Below are 27054 nucleotides of genomic sequence, written 5' to 3'. Positions count from 1 at the left end.
TTAAAAGAAAAAATCACCTTTTTTGGTAGGAAGTAATCAAATAAGAAAATTACCTTGGTGTTTATTTTGTCTTCCTCCCTGCTCATCACTAATAACTTTAAAGATACTAACTGGGTCACCCTATTATCCAACTCCTTCCCCCACCATATCCCTGTCCCCTCACACAACCTGAGTCTAATAATAAAATGCATTGCTGTCGAGCCGATTCCAACTCATAGCGACCCTATGACCAAGGCTCTGATTCTGATAATAGGCAGTGAATAAGATATGATTTCTAGTGAACCGAATCAAGAACAGCAGTGAAAAGGCTCATCATAGCCTCCTCAACCTATGTTATATGTGAAAATCATACTTTCTTTGCCTAAAATTTCACATTTGGTGGCAGAACCAAGTCTAGAACTCAAACCACCAGGCTAATGGTATTTATACCACACCACACTATTGCTTCCCCGATGTGTCTGTCAGTTTTTCATACTGTGGGGCTTGAGTGTTGCTGTGATGCTGGAAGCTATGCCACTGGTAGGTATTCAAATACCTCACCCACGGCAGACAGGTTTCAGCTGAGCTTCCAGACTAAGACAGACTAGCAAGAATGACTCAGCAGTCTGCTTCTGAAAAGAATTAACCAGTGAAAACCTTATGAATAGCAGCAGAACATTGTCTGTTATAGTGCTGGAAGATGAGCCTCCCAGGTTGGAAGGCACTCAAAACAAGACTGGGGAACAGCTGCCTCTTCAAAGTAGACTTGACCTTAATGACATGGATGGAGTCAAGGTTTTGGGACCTTCATTTGCAGATGTGGCAATCCTCCAAATAAGAAGAAAACAAATAAGCTGCAAACATCCATTAGTAATCAGAACCTGGAATATACAACGTACAAATCTAGGAAAATTGGAAATCATAAAAAATAAAATGGAATGCATAAAGATCGACATTCTAGGCATTAGTGAGCTGAAATGAACAATCATATGGTCTACTATGCCAGTAATAAAAACTTGAAGAGGAATGGCATTGCATTCATCTTAAAAAAGAACATTTCAAGATCTATCCCGAAGTACAACCCTGTCAGTGACAGGATAATATCCACATGGCTATAAGGAAGACCAGTTAATAAGACTACTATTCAAATTTACGCACAAACCACTAAGGCCAAAGATGAAGATTTTTACCAACTTCTGCACTGATAATTACTGGTGATTGGAATGCAAAAGCTGGAAACAAAGAAGTATCTGTAATTGGAAAATATGGCCTTGGTGATAGAAACAATGCTGGAGATTGCATGAGTGAATTTTGCAAGACCAATGATTTCTTCATAGCAAATACCTTTTTTCTCCAACGTAAATGACAACTATATACATGGACCTTGCCAGATGGAATACACGGGAATCAAATCAGCTACATCTGTGAAAAGAGATGATGGAAAAGCTCAATATTATCAGTCAGAACAAGGCCAGGGGCCGACTTCAGATGAGACCATCAATTACTCATATGCAAGTTCAAGTTGAAACTGAAGAAAATTAGAACAAGCCCACGAGAACCAAAGTACGACCTTAAATATATCCCACCTGAATTTAAAGACCATCTCAAGAATAGATTTGACGCGTTGAACACTGATGACCAAAGACCAGACGAGTTGTTGACTGACATCAAGGACATCATACATGAGGAAAGTAAGAGATCATTAAAAAGACAATAGAAAGAAAAGACCTAAATAGATGCCAGAAGAGACTCTGAAAAGTCGAGTAGCTAAAGCAAAAGGAAAAAATGATGAAGTAATATAGCTGAACAGATTTCAAAGGGTGCCTCAAGAAGACAAAGTGAAAGTATTACCATGATATATGCAAAGACCTGGAGAAAGAAAACCAAAAGGGAAGAACACACGCAGCATTTCTCAAGCTGAAAGAACTGAAGAAAAAATTCAAGCCTCAAGTTGCAATACTGAAGGTTCTGTGGGAAAAATATTAAATGGCACAGAAAGCATCAAAAGATGGAAGGAATACACAGAGTCACTATACAAAAAGAATTGGTCAACGTTCAGCCATTTCATGAGGTAAGATATGATCAGGAACCGATGGTACTGAAGGAAGAAGTCCAAGCTGCACTGAAGCCATGTGTAAAAAACAAGGCTCTGGGAATTGAGGCAATACCAACTGAAAGGTTTCAACAAACAGATGCAGTGCTGAAAGTGCTCACTCATCTATGTCAAGAAATTTGGAAGAGAGCTACCTGGCCAAACAACCAGAAGAGATCCGTATCTATGCCTATTTCCAAGAAAGGTGATCCAATCAAAGTGGGAATTATTGAACAATATCATTAATATCACATGCAAGCAAAATTTTGGTGAAGATCATTCAAAAGTGGCTATTGCAGTGTATCGACAGGGAAATGTCAGAAATTCAAGCCAGATTTAGAAAAGGATGTGAAACCAGGGATATCATTGTTGATGTCAGATGGATCCTGGCTGAAAGCAGAGAATACCAGGAAGATATTACCTGTGTTTTATTGACTATGCTAAGGCATTCAACTGTGTGGACTATAACAAATTATGGAGAATATTTTGGAGAACAGGAATTCCGGAACACTTAATTGTGCTCATGAGAAATCTGTACATGGATTAAGAGGAAGTTCATCAATCAGAACAAGGGGATACTGCATGGTTTCAAGTCAGGAAAGGTGTATGTCAGGGTTGTATCCTTTCACCATACCTATTTAATCTGTACGCTGAGCAAAATAATCGAAGAAGCTGGACTACATTAAGAAGAACGGCCTCAAGATTGGAGAAGACTCATTAACTACCTGTGTTAGGCAGATGACACAACCTTGCTTGCTGAAAGTGAAGAGGACTTGCAGCACTTACTATTGAAGATCAGAGACCACAGCCTTCACTATGGATTACATGTCAACATAAAGAAAACAAAAGTCCTCACAACTGGACCAATCAGTAACATGATAAATGGAGAAAAGATTGAAGTTGTCAAGGATTTCATTTTACTTGGATCCACAATCAACACCCATGGAAGAAGCAGTCAAGAAATCAAGACGCATTGCATTGGGCAAATCTGTTACAAGAGATCTCTATAAAAAGTTCAAAAGAAAAGATATCATCCTGAGGACTAAGGTGAGCCTGACCCAAGCCATGGTGTTTTAAATGGCCTCATATGCATGTGAAAGCTAGACAATGAATCAGGAAGACTGAGGAACAATTGACACCTTTGAATTGTAGTGTTGGCGAAGAATATGAATACACCATGAACTGCCAAAAGAATGAACAAATGTGTCTTGGAAGAAGTACAACCAGAATGCTCCTTAGAAGCAAGGATGGCAAGACTTCTTCTCACATATTTTGGACATGTTGTCAGGAGGGATAAGTCCCTGGAGAAGGACATCATGCTTGGTAAAGTAGAGGGTCAGCAAAAAAAAGAGGAAGACCCTCAACGAGATGGATTGACACAGTGGCTGCAACAATGGTCTCAAGCATCCAACAATTGTGAGGATGGTTCAGGACCTGGTGATGTTTTGTTCCGTTGTGCATAGGGTTGCTATGAGTTGGAACTGACTTGACAGCACCTAACAACAACAGCAACAGCAACACACTATTGCTTATACTGAGTTCAGCTGATGATTTGGTTAAAATGTGTACTGTGCATATAAATACATGTTGCCTCAATATTTTTTACAGATTCTATGGGATATTCATCAATTCTACAAATATTTATTGAGAAACTACAGTGTGCTAGATATTTATTTATATACAAAACCAAACCAATAACCAAACCCATTGCTGTCGAGTTAATTCCAACTCATAGTGACCCTGTAGGACAGAGTGGAACTGCCCCATAAGGTTCCAAGGAGTGGCTCGTGGACTCAAACTGCTGACCTTTTTGTTAACAGCCACCGAGGCTCCTATCTGTACACAAGACAGACAAATTCCTTGCTTACACAAGGTTTCGATTCCAGTAAAATAAATAATTAATAAGCTAAAAAATCTGTAATACAATAATAGATATTTCAAGCAGGGTAAGGAGATAGAGCATTTTGGGTGGTAATTTCAAAAACACATTGCTTGGGCTCAAGCAAAAATTACTTTTTTCAAGCAAAAATGTGATTGAGACATTTTGGGACGTATTATAGAAAGTATGTTTTTATCTATCTTGGCCTTTAGACTTTCTTCAGCATATTCAATGCACATGTGTGGGCACATACACATGTGTTAGGTTGATACAACAATGACTTTTCTAATGAATTGTTCAAATGCTGCTTTATATACAGATTTCTCTCTTCCATTGTGTTGTAATTCTCCTTACTCCAATTTATTTCAGTGACAATGTCACCTAACTGTTGATGCAAAATGTGTTTTGAAAGGTGTGTAGATAATAATAAAAAAAATTACAAGAGAATGACTCAGCAAAAACAGAGGAGACACTGGGTTCCCCTCAATACAACTGTGAAGAAGTCTTTCCTAGTTAGGGAAGGAAGAAAATCTTGCCCTGTTATCATTCCCGGGGAATTCCCACATGTTACGGAGAAGAAAGAAGCATCTTATGTTCCCTTTTATCATCCTTTTCTATCAGCAAAGAGTAATACTAGTATTCATAGTTTCCAAATAACCATGAAGAAAGAGGCAAGTATTCCCACTACCCCCACCATTTGTTTCAAATACTTGAAAGTTTCCTTTACCAACTGAAAATTAAATATGAGGTTGATAATAATGAGAGCTCATATCCAGTACTATCAAGCCTTTTCTATTTTCTAGAAAAGTACTACGAAAAGTACTTTTACTACGAAAAGTACTTTATATGAATTATTTCATTTATTTCAAACAAAAAACCCACGAGGTAAATATTATTATGTTCGTGTTATCAGTAGGTATCCTAAAGAGGTTAAACATCTTGCTCAACATCGCATGTGTAATCAGGGGAGTCAGACAAGGACCCTAGAAATTGGGCCCAAGGCCTCAATTTTTAAATACAATTCATCTATGTATATCTTTTATCCTGACAATAAAGTTGGGGATTTGGTTCGAAATGAAAAATGGAAAAAATGAATTGTATGGCATGAGGAAAAATTGTTGTATATCTGAGGGTGGTCATTGGTCACAGGCAGTAGGAAAGTAGTCCAGTGTGGTGAAAAAACCATGGTTTTTCTAAGTATCTGCCTGCTCTTCCTGAGGGTGATCTCCATGAGCACCACAAAGAGGTTATTGAGCCTAATAGCACAGGTTGATAAAAACAGAAACTTTGGAGAAAATTAGATAATTTTTTCACTGCAAGAATTTTTTATACACGTAATTTTGGCAAAGCATCTGTATGGTATGTTTGGAAAGACCAGGGAAAAGCCTTGGGACTATGCTGCCTGGAGAGGAGAAATGAAACCAGACTTTAGTTTCAGCCATGTGCACATTAGGTGGTATTACTTCCCGGTTACAAATATCAACCAAAATCAAAAAAGTACTTGTGGTTGGTGAATACGCCAACTTTATTTCCCATGACTTTCTGGTCTTTGCTACTTCTTCTGTCTCCTGCTAGGAGTGAAATTATTGATATTTGCAGACACTTCTCTGATCACATATTCATTCACTCAACCAATATTTGTTGAGTACCTACACTATGTTAGGTACTGAGCTAGAGGGTTGCGATACATAGAAATTAAAGAGCTAACCTTTGCTTTAAGTGAGCTTATATCCCTCCTTTCCTCTCTATAATCATTCAATGCATGAAACCCCACCCATTGCCATCCAGTTGGCTGCAACTCATAGTGACCCTCTAGGACAGAGTAGACCTGCCCTATAGGGTTTCCAAGGAGCGCCTGATAGATTCAAACTGCCGATCTCTTGATTAGCAGCTGAAGGCTTAACCACTACGCCACCATGGCTCCCATTTGACACATATGGTGAGAGAAATTATATACAATATGCTGCTTAACTCTGGCTTACAACTGATAACAAAGGAGAAAATTCACTTGAGTTTACAAACTAGGCATTCTAAAGAGGAGACGGAAGATAAAAAAGTAGAATTAAACAAAAACAGATTACGATTATTTCTGTGAAGGAAATAAACTGGACACTGTGGTAGACAATGATAGAACGTCCCAATTTTATGGAGGGGAGATTAAGAAAACCTTTCTGAGGAGGTGGCATATAAACTGAAATGAGAATGAAGAGAGGGAGACAATCATGGAAAAAGCCAGTCAAAAAGAAGTTCGGACAAAGGAAATAAAAGGCTTCTGGGGAAGAAAGTGGGAGGAATAGGAGGAGAGGGAGTTAGTGACTTAATAATTAAAAAAAAAGTTATCTGCAGGGCCAAGCTTGAATCAGGTTTTCTGAGACTTATTTTTATTATCTCCATTATACTTTCCATCTTTTCAAGTCAGTAGGATAAGAATCAAGTGGACTGAAGAGCCATGAGATAATAAAAGGGAAATATTCCACTCAAATTTAACGGGACTTCAGGATACTAAGAAACAAATTGTATATTAAGTACATTAAATAATACATCCAGGTACTGGCTTAAGGTACACATTCTATACTTGTAAAAATATGTTCTTTTCCAACAGTAAGTTGAGACACTGGGGACAATGGAGTCATTTCTAGAAGCACTTTGAAACTTCAATGAAAGGGCTTTGTTGAACCTGGTTTTCGTGACAATACTTACTGCTTCAGAGGGGTCAGTTCTGATGTCAATATCTATGGAAAAAATGATATAATTTTTGTTTCAGGTCAAAAATTACAGAACTAAATTTTCATTAATAATTACTTCCTTATTTTAAAGAGGTACTTTTTACTATTGTCACCCTAACATGCTGATACCTCATTACTTGGCAATTCTATATTGTTTTCATGTCTCTGAGTTGTAAAAGGAAGATATCATGCAACTCTAATTCACTCAGTTTCCTTATTTACATGAATGATTAAAGATTAAGTCACGAGGGAACTACTGACAATATGACTGAAACTCTGTGGCTGACTGCTAGGTTGTCGAGAGAATCTAACACACACACACGCTAAAGCCATATTCTCATTCAGGCTGACATGGCAGGACAACCTCCTGCTATTTATCCAGGCTCTGCACCATGCAGCCTGAGTGTGGGCACTGCTGCCACGGGAATACACCAGGGGCTCGGTGGGCATGAGGAAGACAAAGAGTGCCAGCTCAGCAGCATTGCTGCCTCATACTTACACCAGAGCTCTTTGTCAGAATATTTTTCTAGTATCCTTCAAAGAACATTGGAATGCCCCCAAATTACTCCGTAATTCTGCCATCTGCCTCTCTGATGGGGAAGTGGTTTATTATAGGGGCCAAAGAAGAGTGCTGTCCAGGGATCACTAGTTTTTCTCTTACCTTTCCTTTAGCATCCTTTCATCTTACCATGGTTAACATCCATTCTTCCTCCTTTCTCAGACCATGGGGTTTACCTTCTTCCCAGGCTAGGGCACATGATCAGGTGAAGTCAATAACCCATCACGTTCCTCCTGGCCACAGTGATTGATGCCCACCATGGGATGAGCCTTTAACCACTTATATAGAATAAGAAACAATTGGGCTTGCTTGGGACTTCTGGGGAGGGAGGCTTCTTTCTTTTCTTTCTGTGGTATTTGAGAATGTGAATTCCGGAGTTCCTCCTATAATCCATGCTTGTTCTTGCTCTCCTCCATCTGTTCTTATTCACACTGGACAAGGAGTCTTCAAGGCCATACGGATGCACTACCCAGAGTTTATGATACTCTCTTATCCAAGATTCCAAGACTCTGAAATTCTTTACCCAAATGACTCCAAGCCTGCTTCCAAGGTCTGTGCAGAAATAACCCCCTGGTCTGTATCCTGAGATGTAGCACCATGCTGCTGCTGGAGTGTGTACCTCTAGGTCTGAGAGGTGGCCAGGGGTAGCTTTCTGTGAGGGATGTGGACCAGGCTTGGTGGTATGGGCTGTGGTGTCTACACATGTCTGGTCAGGCCCTTCATTGTGCAAGATGGAAATGAAGGTGGGAAGAGGAGCAGCCACCAATAGTCACCAGTATTTATTTACTATTAATGTCACATGAGACCTATCCTCCACCCCTGCTGTTATCCCTGTTATACCAATGATTTCTTCATTGCCAAAATTCTGTTTTAATTTTTTTGCTCTCTCTCACTCATTTGGGACTGAGGACTCCCTTAAAATTCATAAAACTCAATTATTATTTTTCTGAACTTTTCCCTAATTTTCAATATTCACTCCATTGTACAAGTCGTAAACCTAGTCTCATTCTTCCCCCTCCGGCCTCCTTCGCACCCTTAAAAACAAAAACAAAAAAAAACCTTTTGCTGTTGAGTTAATTCTGACTCAGCAATTGTCTTAGTTATCTAGTGCTGCTATAACAGAAATACCACAAGAGAATGGCTTTAACAAACAGAAATTTATTTTTTCTTAGTTTAGTAGGCTAGAAGTCCGAATTCAGGGTGTTGTTGTCTCTAGGGGAAGTCTTTCTCTCTGTCAGCTCTAGACGAAGGTCCTTGTCTTTCCTGAGGTTCTGCTTCTGGTCAGTCTTCATGTGGCTTGGCATCTCTCTTCCCCTATCTCTGCTTGCTTTTAATCTGCTCTTTATATATCTTGTAAGAGATTGACTCAAGACACAACCTACACTAATTCCATTTCATTAACATAACAAATACAATCCATTCCCAAAGAGGATTATAACCCTTCCCCTGCATGCATTTCTACTATAAAAATTTGTCATGATATTGGATTCTCCTAAAGGCAGAGAATGTGTTGTATCACCTTGTTTTTCCAGAGCCTAGCATATATGTTATTTTTGTTTTTCCTTGCTGTCAAGATGGACCCGACTCATGGCGACCCCATATGTTACAGAGTAGAACTACTTCATAGAGTTTCCTTGGCTGTAATCTTTAAGGAGGTGAATCAACAGGCCTTTCTTCCATGGTTCCACTGGGTGAGTTTGAACAGTTAACCTCAAGGTTTGCAACTGGATGCAAACCACTTGTACTACCCTGGCATATATTACACTCTCAACAATATTTATTTAAATATTCTCCTCTGTTAGAATCCTTGATTCCACTCTGTTCTAGTTGTTTTCAAGACCTGTTTGAATTCCTTTTTTGCTTCACAGGCTCCTCTTTCTCTTTCTCATTCCCATCTTGTATTTAGACTTTTCTAGGGCCCAATACTTACAGCTTTCTATTTCAGAAATTTTTTGAATTTTCAAAACTTCAACTACCATGTCTGTATTCTTTCAAAAAATTTTATTTTCAATAAGAAGCTAGTAATTTTTAATTTTTTTATTTGTATTCATTTTATTTGTATTTTCTTATTTTATTCTTTATCCTGATGGTCTTAAACCTTATTGAGAGAGAAAAAACATAGAGATGGTAGCAAAATAGATTAATGTCAGTGTGCCTTTTCAAGGAATCCCTGGTATCTACTTGTGTGATGACTTTAAAATAGCTGTGAGTCAGACTTGCCTATGACATTAATGACATTGTTAGATAATTTCTGCATTCTGTTGGATTACCTTTCTTTGAAATAGGCAGAAATATGGATCTCTTTCAGTTGGTTGGCCAGGCAGCTGTCTTCCAAATTTCTTGACATAGATGAGTGAGCACCTCAAGCATTACATCTGTTTGCTGAAATATCTCAATTGGAATTCAAAAACGATTGCATCAGTACATTGACAGGGAACTGTCAGAAAATTCAAGAGGAGGTGGAACATGGGATATCGTTGTTGATGTCAGGTGGATCTTGGTTAGAAGCAGAGAATACCAGAAAGGTGTTTACCTGTGTTTTATTGACTATGCAAAGGCATTCCACCATATGGATCATAAGAAATTATGGTTAACATTGTGAAGAATCGGAATTCTAGAAGACTTAATTGTGCTCATATGGAACCTGTATATAGAACAAGAAACAGTTGTTCAAACAGAACAAGGGGGTACTGTGTGGTTTAAAATCAGGAAAGGTGTGCATCAGGGTTGCATCCTTTCACCATATTTATTCAATCTGTATGCTGAGCAAATAATCTGAGAAGCTGGGTTCTATAAAGAAGAATGCAGCATCAGGACTGGGAGAAGACTTATCAACAACTTTTGATATACAGATGACACAGCTTTGCTCGCTGAAAGTGAAAAGGGCTTGAAATACTTACTGATTGTCATGGACTGAATTAAGTCCTCCCCAAAGACATGTGCATCAATTTGGCTGGGCCATGATTCCCAGTATTGTGTGGCTGTCCTCCATTTTGTGATTGTAATTTTATGCTAAAGAGGATTAGGGTGGGATTGTAACACCCTTACCAAGGTCACATCCCTGATCAGATGTAAAGGAAGTTTCCCTGGGATGTGGCCTGCACCACCTTTTACCTCTCAAGAGATAAAAAGGAAAAGGAAGTGAGCAGAGAGGAGAGAACTCACACCACCAAGAAAGCAGTACCGGGAGCAGAGCGTATCCTTTTGACCACAGGGTCCCTGCATAGAGAAGCCCCTAGTCTGGGGGAAGATTGATGGAAAGACCTACAGAGAGAGAAAGCCTTCTCCTGGAGCTGACACCCTGAATTTGGACTTTTAGCCGACTTTACTGTGAAGAAACAAATTTCTCTTTGTTAAAGCCATCCACTTGTGGTATTTCTGTTATAGCAGCACTAGATGACTAAGACAATGATGCAGATCAGAGTACAACCTTTACTATGAATTATACCTCAGCGTAAAGAAAACAAAAATCCTAACAACTGGACCAAAAGCAACATCATGGAAGTAGCCATCAAGAAATCAAATGATGTGTTGGATTGGGCAAATCGGCTGCAAAAGACCTCTTTGAAGAGTTCAAAAGCAAAGATGTCACTTTGAGGACTAAGGTGTACCTGACCCAAGCCATGGTATTTTCAACTAACTGCCTCTTAGGAATATGAAAGCTGGACAATGAATAAGGAAGACCAAAGAAGAACTGAAACCTTTGAATTATGATGTTGATAAAGAATACTGAATATACCATGGATTGCCAGAGGAACGAACGAGTCTGTCTTAGAAGAAGTACAGCCAAAATGCTCCTTAGAAGTGAAGATGATGAGACTTTATCTTACTTACTTTGGGTATGTTATCAGTAAGGACCAGTCCCTGAGGAAGGACATCATACTTGTAAAACACAGGTTCAGCTAAAAAGAGGAAGACCCTCAATGAAATGGATTGACATAGTGGCTGCAATGGGCTCAACCATAGCAACAATTGTGAGGCTAGCACAGGACCAGGCATGTTTCATTCTGTTGTAAATAGGGTCTTTATGAGTTGAAACCTACTCAAGGGCACCTAACAACAACATGAGTCAGACATGTTAAGTATTTTATAAGTATTAGTCATTTAGCCTTCACAAAAGTCTTATTAGTTATGTGCTTTTATTATTTACATTTTGCAGATGGGTTAAATGAGGCTTAGAGAGAGAGGTAGTTTGCTCTGAATTGTCAGTCGGTACAATCTAGAGCCTGGATTCTAACTCTCATCTTTCTGGTTCAACAGTCAACCAGTGGGCCCAAAGGATACATATACCCATTGCCGTCCAGTCGATTCTGACTCATAGTGACCCTATAGGACAGAGTAGAACTGCCCCATAGAGTTTCCAAGGAGTGCCTGAGGGATTTGAACTGCCAACTTTTTGGTTAGCAGCCGAGCTCTTGTCCACTATGCCACCAGGATTTTCAAGGATACATGTAATATGGTTTAAACCTTAAATTTTATGACAACTCTGAGACTTTTCAATTGTTCATTCTATAGTTGTCTTTTAAGTAAATCTAGGAATGCAATAGATCTTAAATTCCTGCCGGCCATTTAGCAGTTGAGGCTTGTACCCAGCCTTTTACTCTTGTTTTGTCAGGTTAATAAGCAACTATTCATAAAAACCATTTGTCTCTGAATCCATTCATAATATTTTTGTATGCCCTGTATGTTCTGCAACATTTTTACAACTGGAAAGGACAGGAATAGCACTCTGAAGTAGCTGGGCAAATTTTTTGCTATGTAATTTAGGGGTGGAAATTTGGAATTCACTAAGACTGCTGAGAAAGGTACATTTTATAACTCAAACAACACTGTAATCAGGCTCCAGGTACACCAAATGGCTTCCTCCAGACAATGTTTTTAAGTTTAAAAAGTTTCCCCTGGAGAGCAATATGAAAACAAAACTGTGATTAGATTCCTTGGATGATTATACACTTAGTGAGCATTGATATAAACTTCACACTTTCCTTCCCGGCAGTCAGGATGGAGGCCTACATGGTGGTCACATCAACTGGTTCTCTGAGGGTAAAGGGAGTCGAGCAATAACTGATCATTTTAGTAATTCAACCACAGAAGAGAAACCCATGTGCAGAACCCAACCTACCAATCTTCTCAGGAGGAGGTATAACAGCCAACTGTGACTTCAACAGTGAGTCACTCTACAGAAATTCCAAAACTTTTGGTTTCTGAAGAAATAGCTTTGAGAGCTTGTTTGACCTCTACAGATCGGTGAATGGGAAGCACAACTGAACTCTGTAGTGGTGAATTTTCACAGACGGTACATGTCTGCGTTTGTTCACCCCACCATGGATTTAAGGGTCACGTGAAGTTCTGTCATTGCTGGAGGTGTTGTAGAGGAGTTTGCTGGAAGGATTGTGCATTTTTTAAGTAAAGAATAATGCAAATTATGCTCAAACTTTAAATCTGGCTTTCTTCTTCAGAACAGTTGCAGGTGGATATTGAAGAATCTTTTGAGAGGCTATATAGCATAACGTTTGGGAAAGCTGAGGCCCTGGAGTTAGGCTACTTGAGAGGAAATCTTGACTCTATAATTTAGTAGCTATGGGACCTTGGACAAGTAATTTACTCACCTCATTTCTTCACCTACAAAATGAAGATATCAGAAGCATCTGTCTTACAGGCTATTGGGAGGATCAGACTGAAAAAAGCATATGAAGAAGGCAAAGGGCTTCATATAGCATTTGGCACTTAGTAAGCACTCAGCGGAGCCTCTGGGTAGTGCAAATGGTTAACACACTCAGCTGCTAACTGAAAGATTGGAGGTTCGAGTCCACCCACTGGCACCACAGAAGAAAGATCTGGCAATCTGCTTCTGAAAGATCAGCCATTGAAAACCCTGTGGAGCACAGTTCTACTCTGACACACATGGGGTTTTCATGAGTCAGAATCAACTTGATGGCAACTCGAACTGAAAGTACCTAATACATATTACTTCCCTGGCTTTGTACTCCCCAATAAAATGTAGGTAAGTTGGCTTTACCTCAGGTCACATTTGATAATGGTGATGATGATGGCTTCCCCTTAGAGTAAACTCTTATTAGACACTAAGCTTGATATACATCAAGGAACAAAGAGAAATGATCTGGACATAGTTTATATCCGTGCCACCTAGATCTGCTTGGCATCACCTGATCTCTGATGGCTTCCACTTTTCCTATCATCGTAAAAGCTGTCACAACCATGATCTTATTTCTGAACAGCACCAGTTGTCTCTGCCTCCCCTGAGATGAGATGAGGAGTAGGCTGAAGGGAATCACCGAGGTTCATCTCCAGCACCTAAGTTCAGCCTGATTGGACCTACAGAGGCTCAGGTTTTTCTAATGGTTTCCAAGGGGATGGGCAACACATCTTGGTGGTATGGGGAGTTAATGTCCAATGGGGTGAATCTTGACTTATGAAAGGCAAGAAAAGAGGAGATACATAGATAAATTACCCACCTTTCTTTCACAGATGAACTGGTCTGAGATACAGTAGGTCTATGTGACCTTGTTAGAGACACCCCATTTAAGCAACATTCTATGTTTACTAGAAACCTGTGGCTATTTCAGTAACAAATCTCCTGGCTTTTATTTCACTCCTTTCTTATCCCACTTTCATTTTTCTTCCTCACTCTTGCTTCCCTGGGATAGTACGCCCCAATAAAATATTAGCAGATTAGCTTTGTCTCAGGAACTGTTTTCTAGGGAGCTAGGGCTAATACAAGAGGCAAAACACACCATTCGTCCACAATAAGCTGATAGTTTAGCTTAAGATACATTAATACATTAACAACAATTCTAACAATATGGAAATGGTTATTCTAGTGCCATGGGAACACAGAGGACAGAGAGAAGTATTCCTAAGAAAGGAAGGAAAGACGAAAAGGAGGGAGGGAGGAAGGAAATGCCAGGGAATATTCCCTGAGGAGAATCTTCTGACAGATGCATAGAATTTATGAAGAATGAATAGAAACTGGCAAGAAAGGCAGAGAGGACAAATTGAGTGAAGGAAAAGATGGATGAAAAAGGCAAATGTGCATGAAAATCCCAAGGAACCCATATAACTGGAGCTGAGGCTATGTGTAGGGGTGGTGTGGGTGAGCTGGAAGTGTATGCATGCTTAAGGTTGTGAAGGACCCTGAATGCCAAGCTCAGAAGAAAGTTCGGCATTATACTCTAGGTAGAAGGGAGCTTCCAAAGGTTTTGAGTAGGGAGGTACTATCAGTATGGATCATATTTGAGGTGAGTAGCTTACTCAGGTAGCTGTTTACCTCAGGTGAGATGAGAAAATATTAAGGTATAATCTAAGAAAGTCACAGGACTGGAGAGTGAAGAATAAATGCTAGAGATGTTTTAGAGATAAAACCAATAGTACATGGCAAAAATGCATGTGCAATATGCGAGAGACTCAGTGACGATGTTCAGATGTTTAGCTGTAGCAGAATGAATGATGTTTTCACTTGCCAAGAGGGGAAGAAGCAATTTTGAGGAAGAAGCTAATTTTATACATAATGTAGTTTCCTGATGAACAGCTAGGCAAAAATTCCTAGAAACAGAAATACAAATTCAGACCTAAAGAGAGCATTGTAACTCTATAGGTAAAGCAGACTGCTGACATTCACTAGGAATAGATTCCAAGACTTTTTAGAATAATCAAATTTGTGTCAATTTAGCATGTAATCCAGTCTCCCAAAATGCATTAAACTATAAAGGTTAGCTCTAGTAAACATGAATAAGGACGAATCCTTACTTAATGAGTGCTAGAGAACAAAAAACTGAATTGAGATATAAACTCACTACTTCACTGACTCTCCCTTGAGCATCTGGGTACTTTATAGAACAGAGGAACCTGATACAGGCCTCAGAAGAATTAAAAATTATTGTCTTAGAGACCTTCAGGGTCATTCATAATGTAGAGTGTGGAATGGTGTCTATCCCCCTCCTCTAAAAACATACTCACAGAGACATTTAAATGTGATCTTGTTTGGAAAACAAGCCTTGTCAGATGTAATTAAGTTAGGAATCTCAAGAGACCACCCTGGATTATCCAGGTGTGCCCTAAATCCAATGACTAGTGTCCTTAGAAGAGGAGACACATGGGGAGAAGGCCATATAAAGATGGAGGTAGAGATTGAGGTTATGCAGCTCCAATCTAAAGAATGCCCAGAGCCACCAGAAGCTGGAAGAGAGGCAAGGAGGAGTTTTCCCTAAAGCCTTTGGAGGGAGCATGGTCCTGCTGTAATCCTGCTTTGGTACTTCTGGACTCCAGAGCTGTGAGAGGCCAAATTTCTGTTGTTTTAAGCCACCAACTTTGTGGTAATTTGTTATGGAAGGCTTGGGAAACTAATACAATGAATATTCAAAATTGGAACTATTAAGAACTATAAATGTAAAAAACATTCATATTCAAATGATGAAAGAAGGCAAAGTGATGAAGAAATAGACTAGAGAGACTTTGAAGAGTGAAAAGATTTATTAGGGTGGGAGGAAAGCCTCATATATATTTACATTTAAGTAACATGTTCCAATTTTTAGAAATATTAATAACAACAAGTATTTATTAAGACATCATCACCTCTTTCCAGGAACTATTTTAGGAACTTTACATATATTACCTCATTTAATCTTTACTAAATCCTCATGATGCAGATATTCTTATTACCAACTTTAGCAATTAGAGAACTCAGGCACAGAAAGTTCAATATCACTTGAATGATGAACCAGACTTTGATTCAGGCAATATAGCATCAGAGCCATTAACCATTTTATCTTCCTAGTTCTAGAAGAGCAAGAATATTCCTTACGTGTGTATAACACTCTATAGTTCTTGAAGCATTATTGCATGCCAACACAGAGCAGACCTGTGAAATAGACAAACCAAGTATCATTAAGGAAATTGAGACTCAGAAAGTTTGTATTCTGCAAGGTTACACATCTATTTCACAGGTCTTTTCTATAGCGTGAGCTAACTTTGAGGACAAATAAATCAAGGTTAGAAAGTGTTTACTTCTGAGTAGAAAAAATCAAAACATAAGCACCTCTCAGGATAATGAAGCTAGATTACAACCTAAAAAGTGTTATTTTCATTTCCTAGATTAGACATTAGCCCCAGCAGCTTCCTTAGTGGCTGTACTTTGAAATGGAGAGACCCAAGTACCAGATTTCTCCATTGAACACATGCCTTCCTCCCCACCCCCCCGCCATGGTTTACCAAGAGGATAAAGATACTTGGTGAAATAGAATGGAGGGAGATAAGCCGCAGATCATTTTACCCAAAGACCACCAAGGCTTACAGGGCAATCCTTTGCCACTCATAGCCCTGTGTAACCTAACCTCAACCATGTCCTGAATATGGAACTATTTTCCCTCTTTTGCTACAAGGAGCATTTCCTGGTCACTAAGTGTTATGGATAACCTCTATACCTGTGGATGTAATCCTCTTTGGAAAAAAGGTTTTCTTTATATGTGGACGGAAGTCATATCAGTGTAGGGTGTGTCATAATCTTCTGAGTTATAAAAAAAGCAGATTAGACATAAAAGTAAGCACACACTGGGAAAGACAGATGCAACTGGGGAATGCCCAGGCTACCAACAAAGAAGGAATCGAAAAGGTCAAGACCCTGATTTGGACTTTTAGCTCCAGAAATGTGAGAAAATAAATTTTGGTTCTTTGAAGTCACTCGCTTGTGGTATATGTGTTACAGTAGCACTAGGAAACTAAGACAGTACGAATGAAGACAAAAAGAAATGGCCATTCTTCATACAAAGGGTTTACCTAACATTACATCTTTAATATTATTATGTTTTTGTTATTGCCAAACAACTGTGGAAGAAGATGGATGTTTATTCATCTATTCAATAAATATTTATCTCCAGTGATGTATAGTGTGTAAGGGAATAGATTCTGGGGCCAGGCCAAGTTCAAATTCTGCCTCTTCCCTTTACTGGTGTGGGATTGATTAAGGTCAATTTCCTTATCTGCAAATTGTGTATAGTAATATTACCTAGCTCACAGGGTTGTTATACAGATGAGATGCCAGGTACGTATGTGCTATGTGAGTGGTTCATATATTATTGAGTGCCTACTATGTGCTATGAGTCGGAATTGACTCAATGGCAAGGACACTATGTACCAGGGACTGGGAATACGGTGATAATGAAGATGGACAAAACCCCTAACCTCACATGACCTGTATTTAATCATTCTAGTCAGAAAGGCAGATAACAAGTAAGCATCAAGTTAAATATACACTATGATTCAGATTGTGAACTAAATTGCATAATGACTGTGCCTGCTGTTCAACAATATAATACCTTACATAAGATAACATTCTACAGTTTTCAAGGACTTTCCACAGATCCTATAATTGCAAGTATTCACAGTCTTAGTACTTACTAAGCACATATTATTTTTAATCCTCTCCCCAAACCCCAAAAGTTAAGAAATTCAGAACCAGAGAAATTCAATAACTTGGTAAATGATAGAGGAAAAACCCAAATCCGTATTTGCCTCACTTTGAAGTCCATGTCCTTTAACTGCTCTACACTTCCTCACAATTCTAAAGAAAGTGTGACTCAGGTCCAGTGTCTTGGGTCAACTTCATAAAGCTTAATAAGTGGAAGAGCTGGGACTTGAATCCAGGGTTTTGGATTCTTACTTTCATGGTTTTTCTATTACAGCAACGTTGGAAAACTCTCCCAAACATATGAGGAATTGTTGGAATCACTGCCTAGATCCTTAAACCCTCCTCAAACTTGCTGTTATTATTTCTACCATTATGGCTTAAACTACATATAATTAAAAAAAAAAATCTGTATCAACTGTGTGTGCAAGTCAATTGTTTGGAACAAGAATGAAGTTTCCCAAAGATAAAGTGTTTGAAATTGTGGTTAGGCTTTTAGACCACCCCACAAAAGTCTCCACACTTAGGGACATGGGAATACGATGCTGATAGAAGCCATTAGATCCTAATCATTTGTTAGTTCTCCAGATTTCCAAAAGGGGAGTTTCCTTTCTAGGGCAATCTCCACTGAAGCACTCTGAACAATGCCCAGTTGGGAAAGAATGGAGGGCGATTACAGAGAGAGACTACTCTATCACCCAATGGGTCATTCATTAGCAGGGGAAGGTCTGCATTTTCATTCTCCTGGAACAATCCCATGACAGTATTTAGCACTAATTTTTATGTGAGACAATAGTCATCGTTACAGTTTTTAATTGTTAAGTAGCATGACTCTCCAGGTCATGAGTGTGTCGAGACAATGATCTACCAAATCCAGAAAAAAAAAAAAAAAGAGAGAGAGAGATTTTGTGCAGAAACTTTTTCTGGAAATCACTTCCCCATCTAGTATTTTTGTGATACCCCACTTCTCAGTGATGTTGCAGACGTTTGCCTAGGGAGAAACCAATAGACAAATCAATTTCAGCAGCATGAATACAAAAGGAAATTTTGTGATAACACCACAAACTATCCTCTTAAGGCCCTTAAATTGGCCAGTAATCTTCTATGTCATGTGGTTTACCTTTTGGAAATACGAACAAATGTATCCAAATGAGTCCCAGAGCTCTGTTATATTTCAGGACTTTTACTTTCATCTACCCATCAATGAAAATGAAAGGGACTTTTCTCTGTCTAATTTTTTCTCTGGAACCCTAAAGCATTTCCCTAAATTTTTTTTTTTTTTTTTTGTCTTTAAATGCTTTCTGAAATTTTCTTTTTTCCTTTTTCTTTTTTAAAATGGTTCCTTTTAACCACGTACACAAAACATGTATTTTAAAATATGCAGAATCATAGTTTCCAGAGTGTTGCAACGTTGATGATTCCAGAAAGATGATTAAATGTCGTCACAGTAAAGTGGAAAGAAGAATTTACCAAGAGCGCAGGGACCCAGGCTCTAGCTCAGCTCATCCACTAAGAAGATTCACTTAAGTACTTTAAGTTCTAGTTTGTTGCAGTGCCTGATACAATGCAGGCACATGATAAATAGGTGTTACATGGATTTGTGAAATAAATAGATGTTACATGGATTGCGAAATGGGATAATCTTACATTTGAAAAATTCTAAGTAACCTTTCAATAATAAGTCTCTTTTTATTCTGCTTACTGTCTTCCTAATCACTTTTGTGATACCACTTTCCACAATTCACATTTCATGAACCACTTTCATGGTTCAGGCATCATTAAAATCTTGTCCAGCAGGACCTTTCCTAGATATTAGTAAATTGTATTAGCAGCAAATCTATCATCTCCTATAAATAAATTTCTTAGAGTAGCACCAAAATTCCCTCACTATGTGTCTCTAAGAAGCTAATGCTTTAAAGTATTAAGGAAAGTTCAGAAAAATTTAATTACACGGAGTAATTGATGTAATATCCGTCTGGTTTTAGCCTCAAACATTTACTATTTAATCTTTTCTTACATATGTTGAAGTTCTTTCAGTCATATTCTTTATGAAAAGTCTGACTGATGACCCAAAACCACACCAAACCTACTGCCTATGAGTGATTCCGACTCATAGCAATCCTATAGGCAGAGTAGAACTGCTCCATGGAGTTTCCAAGGCTGTAAATCTTTAAGGAAGCATTTCGCAACATCTTTCTCCCAGTGGGCAGCTGGTGGGTTCCAACTGCCTACCTTTTGGTTAGCAGCCGAGTGCTTAACCACTGTGCTACCAGGGCTGCCTCTGATTGACTACGCATACCCATTAAACATAGATTTTGATTTTAAAAATGTAAAATTACCAGTGCTTTTCCCAGTATCAAGAAACTGAATACTTAATTCTGGGATGCAAATTTTGCCGTTTAAGTGAGAAAAAAACACGTTTGTTGAGCAGCATTTAAAATCGCATCAGAGGGAACTTACTAGTTTAAAAGAGTTAATATATAGCTAAATTGAGATAAATTATTTTCTTTTTCTGGCAGCATTAGTCCTTAGCATGACTGCATAAAATTATCAGCTAGGAATTTGGATGACATGTTGCCTTGTCTGTGGAGCTAATTAATTTCATTTCCCAGAAATTCAGTAAAATCTGCAAGCCTGTGTTTATTTAAGCTGGGTTCCACGACTTTAAACTCTCATGTTGGCAACTCACTCAGAAGTTTCTCTTGAATCAAGAGTGGGGAAATCACTGACAATTTTCCGGTCAATTGGTCTTTTCAGCAATGGCCATCTGGATATGTGTCTTAGTCATTACCCTAAGTATCATGTAAGAAGAATGTTTGTGAGATATAAATGGGAAAAAATGAGCAACTATGCCTCTTTTGTTAGTGAGATTATCACTAACAATCTTACTAACAAGTACATCTTAGCAAAAATCTCATTTATTCCTAAAAAGAAATTCTTTGGAAATTTCTCTAGTGATAAGAATCACTTTCTTTTTTTCTTTTGAACAATTTTAAGCAAATACATAAATTTTATTTTTGCTAAAATTTAGTATATAAAAGAAATGTAATATTCTTGCCATTCCATCATTCATTTAAACTACATTTATCAAACATACAGTGCATCCCAGACGTCATGTTAGAAGCTGGGAAAATAATGAAAATAAAAGAAAATCTAGCATATGCCCTTTCCTCATGGAGCTTACCTGAACAACAAACATGAATTATTTACAAAAATCATCACAGAATTAAAAGCTTTACCTAGGTACTCTAGAGAAGACTTTTCTATGGATGGTTTGAACTGAAGGGAAGGAGGGGAGGAGAATATTCCAGTTAGAAGGAACCTGCAAAGACCCACTTGTGGAGAAAGCTTGGAAAATCTCAGAGTCTGAAAGGAGTCCCCTTTGTCTGGAGCAGAATGAATTGTTAATAGTGATGTAGAGTACTATGAGAGTGGAGAGATAGGGACTCAAGAGACCATGGAAGGTCTTGTAGAACAACCAGGAATTTTAGCTTTATCTTGAGAGCAAGAGAAATCTATATAAGAATTTTAAGGTGGGGGCACTACCTTTGCATTTTGGAAAGGCCATTCTGTTTTCAGTGTAAAGAATGGGTTAAAGAGCTTCAGAAGTAGATAAGGAGAGAGGTCAATTAGGCTGTTATAGTATTCCAGGCAGGATTCCCCGGGTTGTGCAAATGGTGAACACACTCAGCTACTAACCAAAAGGATGAAGGTTCAAGTTCTCCCAGAGGCACCTCAGAAAAAAGACCTGGCAATCTACTTCCAAAAAACTAGCCATTGAAAACTCTGTGGCGCACAGTTCTGCTTTGACGCGCATGGTGTCCCAATTAATCAGGGTTGACTCAACAGCAACTGGTTGTGGTGAGTATTCCAGGGAAGGGATACAGTGGTTTGAGGTACACCCACTCCTCACTTGTCGACGATCTTGTTTGACAGCATTTTGTATCTATGACAATAGCAAAAAATCTACTCTCCAACTATTGTGCACATTAATGACGTACATCTGGCAGTAATGAACATTGCGGTGAGAAATGAGAATAATGCTAGTGGTGATGGTTAAAGTTATGTATCAACTTGGCTGGACCATGATTCTCAGTGGTTTGGCAGTTATGTAATGATGTAATTTGGAAGTTGTGTAATGATGTAGTCATCCTACATTTTGTGATCTGATTTTCACATAATGCCAATTTTTGCATAACAACCTGGTTTTTGGAACTTAACTGTGTTGATAAGTGAGCAGTGGGTGTGGAGTAGTAACAAGAACATGGAAAAAGGAAAATAGAATGAGGTATCTTCAGAGGTAAACCTGATAGATTTAGATAGAGAGGGTGAGAGATGCAGGTGTCAAAGTATTTCCTGGAATTAGACTTTCAAGACTCATGATGCCATTCCCTGAGGTAGGAAACACGGGAAAAGGAACGATTTGGGGCAAATTCATGAACTTAGATTTGGATTGAAATGCACAGATAGAACTGAGAATGAATGGGGAGCAGAATATTTGGGTTTGGAGCTCAGAGGAGGGGTCTGATATAAATTAAAAATCATTAATGTATAGACGGTAATAGGAACAATGACAAGGACGAGATTGCCCAGGAAAGAGGTGGGATGGTAGGACACGATGAGTAGAGGAGAACAAGCCTGTAAAGTAAAGAAAAAGAACATCCAGAAAGAGCGAAGAAGCATCAAGAATGTGGTCTCTCAGACACAACGAAAGAGTAAGTTCCAAGGAGGGATTAGTGAACTCCACTGTAGGAACCACATTTCGCTCATCAGACTTTTCCAGGTACACGGTTCATGGCTACATGGCACCATCTACTTCTTGGCCCATTGTGGATAGGTGTGGTCATGTGTTTAGTTTTCGATGAAGAGTTATGAGAGAAAGGGAAGTGTGTCAATTCCGAACACAACATATAATTGCCAACCTGAAGTCTACCAGAATTCTATCTATACCAGGAGAAGAGGCAAAATAGAGGCTGCACCGAAGGCCTAATTCCCTGAGTGATTTAGGTGAGCAGACTTCTCTGACAACCCTCAGTGGGCAGGTAGAGTAAATAAGAAAGCAACCCTTGTTGCTGTGAGCCTGAGATTTTTGAGGGTTTTTTTTTTTTAAATTCGTTATTGTTTTTTTTATTGAAGTATAACTTAGACCACTCTGACTGATGAAAATATCCAGCTCTGCTGAGAGATCAAGAAATATGAAGATTAAAAACGTAAATAATACATCAGATTTTCAGAAATGGATTTAGAAAAATGACCGTAAGGAGAGCTTGATGGAGACATATGTCAGATTAAATGGGTTGCGTTCTGAGAGGAAGATAAGGGAACTGACAGCAAGTATAGATGGAGAGACTCTGTCAAAAAGCTTATCTGTAAAGGGGAGCAAAGGTTATCATGGTTGTTTGAGATACATGTGGAAGTTTGTTGTTTTTATAAGTTGGAAGTGACTTGAGTGATGTGTGGTTACAAAGGATTCAGATGAGAGGAAGAGGTAGACTATACAAAAGAAAAAAAAAAGAACTAACTGATGGTGAACATTTTTTGAAAAGTTAGGAGGGATATGCCTGGAGAACTGTTAACAGGAAAATTTTGACTAACAAATAGTTCTTAGATCCTTATAAGGAGAGTAATTTATTAGAACAGAAGACCAAAACAAATAAATATAAATATACAATGAGTAAACAGGATGTAGTGATGAAACCTTTATTATACTTAATCCATCTCTTTCTTTCTTTTTGGTCCCAAGGCCATCTGCAAAGAAGAGAAAAGCTCTTACTTAATTCCCTCCAGGATGAGACTTCTGTGCATTTAAAAGCAGTCTTAGGAAAACTCTAAGTAATCAACTTTTATCTTGGTTGCAAGATTCAGAATATGTTGAAAGGATAGGAGAAAAAGTGAGGGAGCACAGGAAATCACCATGGCATTTGTACAATCAGAAAGAACTCAAAGAATGTTTGAGATAAATCTCTAGGATACAGCCACTAGAATGCTGGCTCTATGAAGGCATGGATTTGTGTCTATTTTGTTCACTGCAATACTTCTAGCTTCTAGAGCAGTGCTTGACACTGTTCAGTAAGTATTTGCTGAATGAAATGAATCTAGCAGCTCGCCATGCCTTGCTCTTATAATGGGAGCCCCTGGGTGGAGCAAACAGTTAAGCACTCAACCACTAGCCAAAAGGTTGCTAGGTACCTTGGAAGACAGGCCTGGTGATCTGCTTCTAAAAGATCACAGCCTTGAAAACCCTATGGAGTGTTTTTTTTGCACTCATGGGGTCGGCATGAGTTGGAAATAACATCAACTAACAACAACAGCAATACTTCCTAATCTTGTGATTCTGTTGTTCCTGTGGCTAGCCTTTTCCTTATTCTGCTTCTTTCTCTGCCTTTTCTACTGCCACCAGCAATCATCAGCACTCCACCCTTCTGCTCTCTACTCCCACGGTCTCTGCATATTACTTAAGTTTTTCACTAGTTTGTGGTTTCTGCTTTCCGCCTTGTCAAGGTGTTTATCTTGGTTTTGCAACACTCCTCAGCTTGTGTCTCTATTTTAAGTCTTTCATTCGTTTGCCGTAAGAGAGAGGATTTAATTGGTTAGTTAGCTGGTTACTACCCAATATAAAAATATCCTGACTGGGCATAGCTCTCATGTTAGGCTACTTCATAGACCACTATTAAGCTGTGCGCCTTTTGAATTTGCCCACAGGAAGAAAAAATATTTTACATTAGACCCAGTACACACACAGACACACACACAAACACACACATATTCACATACACAACTGAAGTGAGCATTTCATGAAACAAGACTGACCGTTTCTAGTTCAATGAACTCTATTCTATTCCATTCTATTCTATTTGTTCAGTTCCATTCTGTTCCATTTCATTTTACTCTCTTTCATTCTATTTCACTTACAATGTTGATAAATTAATTCATGACCCACAAACAAGTCAAACACGTGGTTTGAAAAACTCAGGTTTAGCTCCATATAACCAAGTTTGATTGGGGCTTCAATTTCAGTCTCGTCCTCTGTGGTCAGTCAATGCCAGCATATGTTGCAAGGCATGGAAATCTGTGGCTAGGTCTTTTCATGAGAAGGAAGCTGTGGGCGTTAGATGCACTTTGGATGGTCTCTCTGATATAAACAAATTCCTGTTCCTCCGTTTAGTCCTCCTTGTCCTTTTCCCCTTTCCTCTTATTTCATAAACTAAGCCCCGCTAAAATGTTGGTTGATACATCCTTGTAATAGGAACCCCTCTAAGGTGCATTTCCCTTTTAAGATAGTGTCCTTGAGAGCAAACTACTTAGAGAACTGAATCCTGGATCTCTCATAATGGAATAACAGATGACAGGCCAGAGGCAGGTGATGTTTTAGGGACCCAGAGAAAACTTTTATGTCTCTTTAAATCATATGTCTTCTCACACTGATCTTATGTGGAAGATCAAAAAGATTTTCTCTCCATTGCAAATGGGGGTCTATCTAAACCCTAGAATACTGTATAAAAAGAAGTTTCTGAGGTGGTAACATGGTATAGTAGGCAGAATAATGGCTTTTCAAAGATGCCCATGCCTAATGCCTGGAATTTGTGAATATGTTATTTTTTGTGGTAAAAGGACATTGAAGATGTAATTAAGGGTCCAGCTTTTGATATGGGGAGATTATTCTGGATTATCCAGTAGCACTAATCTAATCATGTAAGTCCTTAAAAGTGGAAAGACTTTCCCAGCTGTGGTCAGTGAGAAGGAGAGAGATGTGAGGCAACCCAACCTACTGTTGCTGGCTGGATGGAGGAAGCGGACCAAAGCCCAGGAATGAAAGTGGGTTCTAGAAGCTGGAAAAGGCAAGAAAATGGATTCTCCCCTAAAGCGGCCAGAAAGGCATGTACCCCTGCTGATAGCTTTAGCCCATTGAGACCTGTGCCAGCCTTATGAACTTTAGGACAATAAGATAATAAATCTGTGGGATGTAAGCCAGTAGTAAGTTTGTGGCATCTGTTATAGTAGTAACAGAGAACTAATACAGCCAAGATGGACTGTTAGCACCAGGATAATATGTGAAAATATGAGCAGCCAGCCTCATGTAGGCTCTGCTGTTCCAGTTGGGAATTCCTAAAGGGTATTAGAGGGTGATTTAAGGTGTTCCTCTTCTCTGTCAGAGAACAGAGGCGTTTGTCCCTTGCAAGTGAATCTACCCATGTCTCTGTGGATCTCAAGCTATTAACCATATGTTAGAAAATAGAGCCCACAATGGTTGCCTACTTATTAAATAAATAAATGGAAGTATTCCCAGGAAATGAAATATTCTACTTTTTTTTTTTTTTTATTTTATAGAAGCTCAAGTTGACAGAAAAATTGAAATACTCCTGAAAAATTTCACTGATGATGTCCACAGCACAATGCAGTATGCAAGCAGATGTTAACATCAAAAAGTTTTGTGTCTTCTTGTGCAAAATTAAAAACATTCAATAAAAATATATGCATAACGAAGCATATTATCTAAACTATATTGGCAGATGAATTAGGAACATTTATCACCTTTCTGTCTTGGCTTGCAGATCATGAACTTTACAAAATACCAATAAGAAGTGATATTCCATTCTCAATGAATTTACTATCTGGTATACCAGAAAACTCGGAGTAAACTTTTCATCCTCCCCTGCCCTCTCAGCCCCAAAGGTGGATCAGGTACATGCTTGTCTATGTATACACAGGCATTTGTTAATGAAACACACAAAATCACTATCTTAATCAATGAAAACCAAAACCAAACTCGTTGCCACCTAGTCGATTCTGACTCATAGGGGCCCTATATGGCAGCGTAGAACTGCCCCAAAGGGTTTCTAAGGAGAGGCTGGTGGATTTGAAAGGCCAACCTTTTGGTTATCAACTGAGCTCTTAACCATTGTGCCATCAGGGCTTCATTTTAATCAAAAGACAAAATTCTACACATTCCTATGTCCTAGTGACAAAAATATGCTTTGGAAATTTTCTAGAAAAATCATGTAAGCTCCCAGGAAGTTGATGCAAAGACAGATCTTTCCAAGGCATGCATGATCTTGGTATAAAAGTGGCAATTTTATCAATAAAAATGCAGAGGAGCCAACAAATGGACAACACTTTAGCTATGATTGTGAGACAAATGATTCATTGCCATTCCAAGAAAAGCTGTTCAGAGCATTCTCTGTTGTTGATTAGTAGCAAACAGGCAGGATGGAAACATTTTATGATCATGTGAAGAGCTGGTACCTGTTTCCTTGCGTGTCATCCTGAAAGCAACAAATGAAAGAAAACTGTGATGAACTTCTAAACTGCAGCTTTGATGGCGGTCAATTGATGGATGATTCATTTATGGTTGAGTAAGGAGCCAGATAGATGTAATAAAGGAAAACATGATATTGTAGG

At 38.7% G+C, this 27054-nt stretch overlaps 1 protein-coding gene and 1 long non-coding RNA gene across 18 annotated transcripts in view; one reads left to right on the top strand and one right to left on the bottom strand.

Moving 5' to 3' along the window:
- MACC1 (MET transcriptional regulator MACC1) overlaps nucleotides 1-27054 on the top strand; it is a 230068-nt gene that overhangs the window by 105804 nt on the left and 97210 nt on the right. For 2 of the 17 annotated variants that reach the window (XM_064290048.1, XM_064290049.1), the window contains one exon: nucleotides 8810-8926. The exons of the other annotated variants lie outside the window; for them this stretch is intronic. In XM_064290048.1, the coding sequence (XP_064146118.1) occupies nucleotides 8914-8926 (13 nt within the window). In that variant the 5' untranslated portion in view covers nucleotides 8810-8913. The remainder of the gene's footprint in view (nucleotides 1-8809; nucleotides 8927-27054) is intronic. 17 annotated transcript variants of the gene reach the window in all.
- LOC135232246 (uncharacterized) lies at nucleotides 1769-9891 on the bottom strand. Its single transcript, XR_010322710.1, has 2 exons — nucleotides 7338-9891; nucleotides 1769-6682 (listed from the first exon to the last, which is right to left on the bottom strand). It is a non-coding gene; the product is annotated as an uncharacterized LOC135232246 (long non-coding RNA).

This window comes from Loxodonta africana, chromosome 8, assembly GCF_030014295.1.
Source record: "Loxodonta africana isolate mLoxAfr1 chromosome 8, mLoxAfr1.hap2, whole genome shotgun sequence".
NCBI lineage: Eukaryota > Metazoa > Chordata > Mammalia > Proboscidea > Elephantidae > Loxodonta > Loxodonta africana.
The sequence above is the reverse complement of the archived record's forward strand: the minus strand, read 5'-3'. Positions and strand labels throughout refer to the sequence as shown.